This window comes from Entamoeba invadens (genome assembly GCF_000330505.1).
Source record: "Entamoeba invadens IP1 unplaced genomic scaffold scaff_1105074725029, whole genome shotgun sequence".
In the NCBI taxonomy this organism is placed as follows: domain Eukaryota; phylum Evosea; order Mastigamoebida; family Endamoebidae; genus Entamoeba; species Entamoeba invadens.
The window spans coordinates 16,248-24,082 of record NW_004440259.1 but is presented as its reverse complement, the minus strand read 5'-3'; the positions used below and the strand labels follow the sequence as shown (position 1 = coordinate 24,082).

The window sequence follows — 7,835 nt, the reverse complement described above, 5'->3', positions numbered from 1 at the left end:
CTTAATCACGTGGCTATGTCTAACTTGTGTTTACATGTGGGTTATATCAAGTTTCTTATCTAAAAAAATAATAATAATGTTTGTAAAAAACAAAAAAGGTTTTTGAAAAAAACCACTATTGAGGGGTTTTATTTCCCCAACACATCTACTAATGAGGGGTTTTACTGTAATTATTAAACAAGTATAGTTTATAATTGATATATTTTTGTAAAATTTTACATTCAAAGAATAGTTTAATTGTTATTTATCAAAGTTATTTATTATTAACATTCGACATAACCCCATAATTCTAAATCGCAATATAGTTTTAATTCAAAATATAAAGAAATACATAAAACTTAATTGAAATGTTCGTAAGGTGGGTTTGGTTTAACTTGGATTGTTTTCATGATGTAATAATTATAATTAATAATTTGTAAATTAATAAGATTGTTAAAATTGTAATAAATTGTGGTTATCTAAATTCTATGTAAATAATACTGTTAATAATAACATACTAAAATCAATAATTTACATGTTAATTCATAATAAAAATATACTAGTCTAGTTCTAATATATTATAAAGAAATTTTATATACTATTAAATTTAATACAACATTTTTAATTAACATTATTAATTCAAATTGTTTGATAATAATGTATTAATATTTAATTATTTAATATAGTACATTTATCGCTTTTTCATTAATTAAACCACCTATATTTGGAATAAATAATTGATTTATAATTTGATAGTTTATTGATGGTTTATAAATGGTTTATTCAATGTTATATTGTCTAAACAGTTTGAATCTTTTTATACATTTCAATAAAAGTTCAATGTTTTTGATTTGAAAACAGCTTCGAATTATTTCTTATATCGAGAAAAGTACAAAGAATTTTTTATCAACTTTTCTTTAAAAAAATGTAATTTATGTACACAAATCTATTTTAGGAAGTGTACGACAATTTTCTGGTCGACTTTATAGTTTTTTTTAAAAAATCAGGTAAAAAGTTTATGTGGTTGATAAAAGTTTTAGATGTTTTTTAAAGAATTGGTAACGATATTTCTGTTTTAAATGGGGCAATTATGTTTGTAGATTTTGTTTTTGTTATACCAAAATGAACCATCACTTTGTTTTATTACAAAGACTTTACAATATAAAATAGCACATCAATTATCACTATAATGTGTGTTATTAATTATATCGATTTTGCCATTCTATAATATACTTTACCAACTTTTTATTTAATTCATTAAAATAAATTCATAAAGACTCAATTATCCAAATTATTCGCGATAAATGATAGTGTTTGATGGAAAACAATTCTCACTTGTTGATGACACACTCGATGGTATTATAAGACTGCTTAATTTGCTGCATCCATAGAAACATTGATCACCAATGGATGTCACACCAGATGGTATCATCACATTACTTAAACTGCTGCATTTAAAAAAACAACAGTCACCAATTGATGTCACACTTGATGGGATTATAATGTTTTTAATACCGCTACATTTATAGAAACACCAATTATTTAATGCTTTCACACTTGATGGTATTGTAACACTGCTGAGATTACTGCATTCACGGAAACACTGATGACAAATTGACGTAACAGTTGCTGGTATTGTAACACTTTTCAAACCTTTGCATCCACAGAAACAGCTATCACCGATTGAAGTCACACTGGATGGTATTATAACAGTACTTAGACTAATGCACGCACCGAAACAATTATTACCAAGTGAGGACACACTTATTGGTATTGTAACACCACTAAGACTTTTACATTCACTGAAACAACTATCACCAAGTGATGTCACACTTGATGGTATTACCACATTGCTTAAATTGCTGCATTTAAAAAAACTACTGTAATCAAGCAAAGACACGTTTGATGGTATTGTAACACTGCTTAAACTTATGCATCCACGGAAACAATTATAACCAATTGATGTCACATTTGGCGGTATTACTACTGCGTTCAGACTGCTACATCCACCGAAACAATCATCACCAATTGATAAAACACTCGATGGTATTAAGATACTGCTTATTTTGCCGCATTCAAAGAAACATTTATTACTAATAAGTCTTAAAGTTGATGGTATTGTAACACTGCTTAAACTTGTGCATCCAAACAAACATTCTTTACCAAGTGATGTCAGTGTTGATGGTATTACCACACTTCTCAGACTTCCACAACGACTAAAACAATAATTTCCAATAGATGTAACACTTGATGGTATTGTCATTGTACTTAAACTGCTACATTCATAAAAACAACTATCGCCAATTGATGTCACACTTGATGGTATTATAATAGTTTCCAAATTACTGCATCCAAAGAAACACTTATTACCAATTGACGTTACACTCGATGGTATTGTAATACTACTTAAACTGCTGCATTTGTTATAACTATTGTCACTAATATTTGTCACCATTGGTGGTATGTCATTACCAAATTTTATTCTGTTGTTTCTCGTGTAAGTCACTTTTTTGAACTCGATGTTTCGACTTTTGTTTTTGTCAACAGTTCCAAAATCAACATTGAACCACACAACGATTTTATAAAACATTTTTGGTAAAACAGTTTTTCTATTTTTGTTAATATCTTCATATGTTTCATCGTCTTCAAAATCTTCATTGAAATTTATGCCAACATAAAATCCATTACCAAAGTTCTCGTCATTTTTGTTCCATAAATAAAGTGTTTCAATGTTTGGAAAGTATCCAACTGTTTTAACAGTCAACGGAATTGGGTTAAAGTGAAACTTTTCCATGTTACCAGTTAACTTTTTGCAAACTAACTCTGTGTTAATGAAGTCTTTAATACCAACAAAGTACTTTGAGACGACCATTATGTGATAACCGGATAACTTCGTCATTTGAATTTTAACAGTTCTATCACGTTTAAATAATACAATTGATTTTCTTTCGCATTTTAAAATAGCGTTATAAATTCCTCATAGTTAAAAGTTTTTTTTTAAAAAATATTTTAATAAAAAAACGAATTTAGTTTGTCTAAAAAAGATGCCTATTAAAAAAAATTACATAAAATTGGTTTAAAATAATAGGAATTAGGAAAAATGTTGAAAACCAAAAAAATATGAAACAATGTTTTTGAATAGTTTCGAATTTTTTTCCATATATATCCCCGTTTTAAGGGTTAAAAATAACAGGACAACGTTTTTAGAGTAACTCTATAACTTTTTATTACAAATTTCTAAATTATTGGCTGTTAGACTTTTTGTTTAGAAAAATGTACATTTGTTCAAATATCAAAAATATAAACAAAAAATACTTATCATATAAATAGGGATGAAATAAAATCCATTTTACCTGTTTACCAAAAAAGAGAAAAAATTGGTAAAATATTTTTCCAATTTACGATCTTAAAGATCCCTATATTTTGAAAATATTTTTATTAAAAATCAAAAAAGTAATAACATTTTGCATTTTCATCAATTGTAATTTAACAATGAAATTATTAGATTTCTGCCAACATTTAATTATTATTGCAATTGATGTTAAAAACAAATAAAAACATAAAAGACAAAAAAAATAACAATAACCAATATCATTAAATTATTTTTTTATGAAAAAAATGTTACTTTTGTTGTTTTTTAACAAATTTAAACATGTTGGATGACAAAATATTTTTATTTCATCGGAAGCTGATACGTTAATATATGTAAAACCAACATAAAAATAACAAAAACTTTATTTTAGATTTGACAAACAAATTTATGTTATAATTTAACACGCATTATAAAAATGATAGGCACTTTTTGTTTAAAAATAGTGATTATAATTTATTACCATGAATCGTTTTTAAAATTAACGACTATTCTTATCAATTAATGTGATTAAAAGAATCAAAGATTGTTTGTAAGTGAAATTTAATTTTGGTTTTTGTACTTATTTTAATTAAACATTATTTTCATTAAAAAAAAGATGTTTTCTAGTAAAAATATGCGTTTTATATCATAATTATTCAATAAATATTGCAAAACAATGTTATTTAACATAATAAGTCACAAATTAAAGATGTTATTTATTTTAAAAATATGTCTGATAGATAAAATGGTAAAACAGTAAACCTCTCATTAGTAGATTAAACGGGAATATAGAACCCCTCAATAATGGTTATGAAAATTTTATTTTCCTTACCCCCCAATAAGTGTATTAATTTTGATTTGTTAAAACGTCTTTTAATTAGAAAATTCTTTTAATAAGGGGTCCTCTTAATGAGAGGTTTTACTGTAATATAATAATCTTTATTATATTTTAATTATCAATAATATAAGGATTTTAATTGATAATTATTATATTCTATTTTTTATTTGAAATATAATATCTCAAATTATAATAAGTATTTTTAAGTGCATTTTTCAAAAGAAAATAAAAAGATAATCACAAATAATGTTATAGTTAATCGATACAAACTATGGTTAAATGTTGTACAAATTATATTTTCGTTATTTGTTGCCTATATAAATAATTTAAATAAATTATAAACATTTATAAATGTATTATATATGCTATATTTTTAATAAATATCCTAGATTATTTATAAATATATTTTTGATTAGTCCTTTTTATTAAATATAGTGTTGTTATTGTTTTAGTATTTATAAATACGTGTTTTATGCAAATTGTTTTTTATTCATGATAAGTAATAAATATATTTACAATAAGATATTTACCACAATGAATATTGCCGCTCATTGTGGTAATTGTAAAAACATAAGAGATTTTTTCATTTTTTCGAAAGGGTAAAATTGTTTAAACCAAAAACATTTAAATAATATTTATTATATTATAATAGCACATCATATATTATTTTTCTTTGAACATAAACAATAATATTATCTCGTTTATTTTAGTTGTAGACTATTTTTGAATATGGAAACGCGTCATTTTTCTTCTTAAATGTTTAAGTTGGTGTTGACAATGTTTGTTTGTTACACGACTTACCATCCTCAGAGATATATATAGCACTGCCACTGTTGATTTAAAATTTTATAATTAACATTGTATTTTCAAAGAAAATTTATGAAGTGCCTTTTGTTAATTTACCATATTAAAAATCGTCAAAACACAACAAAAACATCAAATAATATATTAAATTAAATATACTATTGTTGAAAATTAATATTGTATTGAAGTTTCTTGTGTATATATGTTTTGAAAAATAAAGAAAACCGTTTTAAAACAAAAAAATACAAATATGTTTATTAATCAATCGTTTTTTTATCGATCTTCAAAACTTCACTTTTTGAATTTTCGAAAATACATAGATTGTCATTGCATTGAGTATTCATTATTAATATGTTATATTAAATTAACAAAACATCATTTCAAGGTAATTTTGTTTTTTATTAAAGCATTATAAGGTGTTGAAACATATGCCAACATTATATTTATTATTAACACATGAATAAAACATTCAAATTAATTATTGTATTTGTTTTGTTATTGTTTTTAAATAATATAAATGAACTGAATAAAAAAATATCTTTCACCTTCGTCAAATAAAAAACTATTATCTTGATTGACACCCTTAGGTTAATATTATTTTAACAGAATGAACGTCAGATATGTACCTAATTCATTTAATTATTATTATACAAATAAAATTATTAAAAAATTAATTTGTCAAAATATAAAATAAATTAATAAAAAACTTAAAATTTAAAAGTTAATTATCAACGAGTTGATAAACAACAATTCTTTTAGGAGTAAATGTTTTCCCATCAATCAAATCGCCTTCTTTTGCCGCAAATTTGTGTTGGTGACAATGATTGTCATTGACTCCTTTCTTAAAGACACAAATGTCATAATCATTTATTTGGCCATATCCAAACGCAAAAAGTTTTTTATTTTGATCATTTTTTGAATATAAATGAAATGCGCCACCTTTTGGTCTCACTTGGTACTTCTTTTGCTCAAATTTTCCGTTTCTTGTTAATGAAAATATGAAAGTGTTGTCATTCACAACAAATTTGTTTGTGACTTTGACAAAACCAGTAAACACGCCACCAAACTTGTTGTTGTTTGTGTCTTCTATTAAAAAGCACAAATTACTTTTGTTGCTAATTTTTGTGTCAAAAACAGACGTGTCATGAGACCAGTCGTCTACGTCACTGTTAAACACAACTTTTGTGATTTTCTTGTTCATTAGATTTTCTAAATGTTCTTTATCTTCAAGAGATACAAGAAAAGGCGTTTCGATAATTTTAATGTTTTCGGTTTTTAATGTGTTGATTTTACTATTTTTTAGTTGGTCTATTTTTAGCATTTTTTCAGTGTTGATGTTTAAAAGTTGTTCTTCAAGTGGTTTGGTCTTGTTTTTGTATATTTCTTCAATTAAAAAGATTTGAAGATTTATTAAATCAGTCGCAGTGGTTTCTTTAGTTTGCTTTGAAAATTCATAAAAATCACTTTTTAATTGTTTTGTAATGATGTCTAATTCTTCAAAAAGTTTAATGTATGAATCATTCACAAGTTGTCTTCTCAAAAAGGTTTCTTCTATTCTGTCGTAAAATCCCTCTGCGTTAGAAAGCCTTTGAGATAACGAAAGTGACTCCTCGTCGACAAAAGTCGTTTCCATTTTCATGTTTTTTAAAGCAGTGTATTCCTTTTCTATTTTTATACATTGAGTTGTCAGTGAGTTGATTTGATTTTCCATCAAATTTACAATGTAAGTTTTGCTTTTTAATTAGTTCATTTTTAAATTAAATTTAATGAATAATAATTAAAACTGTGAAACTTATTTGTTTAACACATTGGAACTTTTGTTTTGTTTGATTTAAAAATATGAAAAAAGTTGATGTTTTAATTTTCAGTCGTGTGTAACAAAATAAAAAAAAACATTTTTAATACTCTTTTGTAAATTTTTATAATTTGTATTTTTAATAAAATTATTTTTTTAAATAATAACAAAAATCACTAAAATATTCAAATTATTGTTATTTCAACCCATCTTCAAGTGTTTCATGATAAAAACAGAATGACAAGACAACATACGTTTGCAATAAGCGTTTTTTTAGCAATTTGACGCAACATTTCATCAACTTAATTCACACAAATTCATAGCGTGTTGTTAATTAATAGACGTACAAAGTCTTAAGATAATAGAAAATGGCTCGTCTGTTTTTTAATGTATTACTTCGACAACTGTCTCTTAAAAATAAGTAACCTTATCATAATATTCAACGTTAAATATATCACTTAATTTGATATTGACTTAATATTTACTAAAAAAACGAACACAGACTGTTATTGTTTAAACTTTTGGTTTTTAATAATTAGCTGAGTCATTTTTTACATCAAGAATTCAATCAGATATTATCGTTTTGAATTTTGGAAATTATTTAATAAAATTGTTATTCAAAAACCGTTTTTGTTTCAATAGTTCGTCAAAACCATGTCGTGTTTCATTTGAAAAAAATATTATAAAATCTTACAATAAACTCTAACGCGTGAATGCAATATCAAAATAAAACAATTTTGTGTTAATTTCTAGTCAAAATCCTTGAATTGTAATTGTGATTTCAAAACAGACAAAAGGTGTCTGTCATTGCTTATTACAAACCACATGAAAAAGAATTTTCAAATGAAAAGGTCAATCAAGTTTTTAATTACAAAAGGGTCGTATGTGTGATTTAAAAAATATCACTTTGTTTATATCAAAATTTGCAAACAATCAGTATATATGCGAGGCAAAGTCTTTTGATTGTTATGGAAAAGAGTGCCAAATCACAAACTATTTATATCCACCAAAAACTAACACTTGGAGTAAACACTGCTGACCGAAATGTAGTCTATGTAGATTAGGAT

At 24.7% G+C, this 7,835-nt stretch overlaps 2 protein-coding genes across 2 annotated transcripts; both read right to left on the bottom strand.

The window, feature by feature from the left end:
- Positions 1 to 1,270: 1,270 nt before the first annotated feature.
- Positions 1,271 to 2,878, bottom strand: EIN_102820 (hypothetical protein; the record flags this gene model as incomplete). Its single annotated transcript, XM_004255532.1, has 1 exon — positions 1,271 to 2,878. The coding sequence occupies one exon, from the start codon at positions 2,876 to 2,878 to the stop codon at positions 1,271 to 1,273; it is 1,608 nt and encodes a 535-aa protein (XP_004255580.1).
- Positions 2,879 to 5,694: 2,816 nt separating this feature from the next.
- On the bottom strand, positions 5,695 to 6,174 carry EIN_102810 (hypothetical protein; the record flags this gene model as incomplete). The annotated part of the gene is made up of 1 exon (XM_004255531.1): positions 5,695 to 6,174. The coding sequence occupies one exon, from the start codon at positions 6,172 to 6,174 to the stop codon at positions 5,695 to 5,697; it is 480 nt and encodes a 159-aa protein (XP_004255579.1).
- Between the last annotated feature and the right edge of the window lie 1,661 nt (positions 6,175 to 7,835).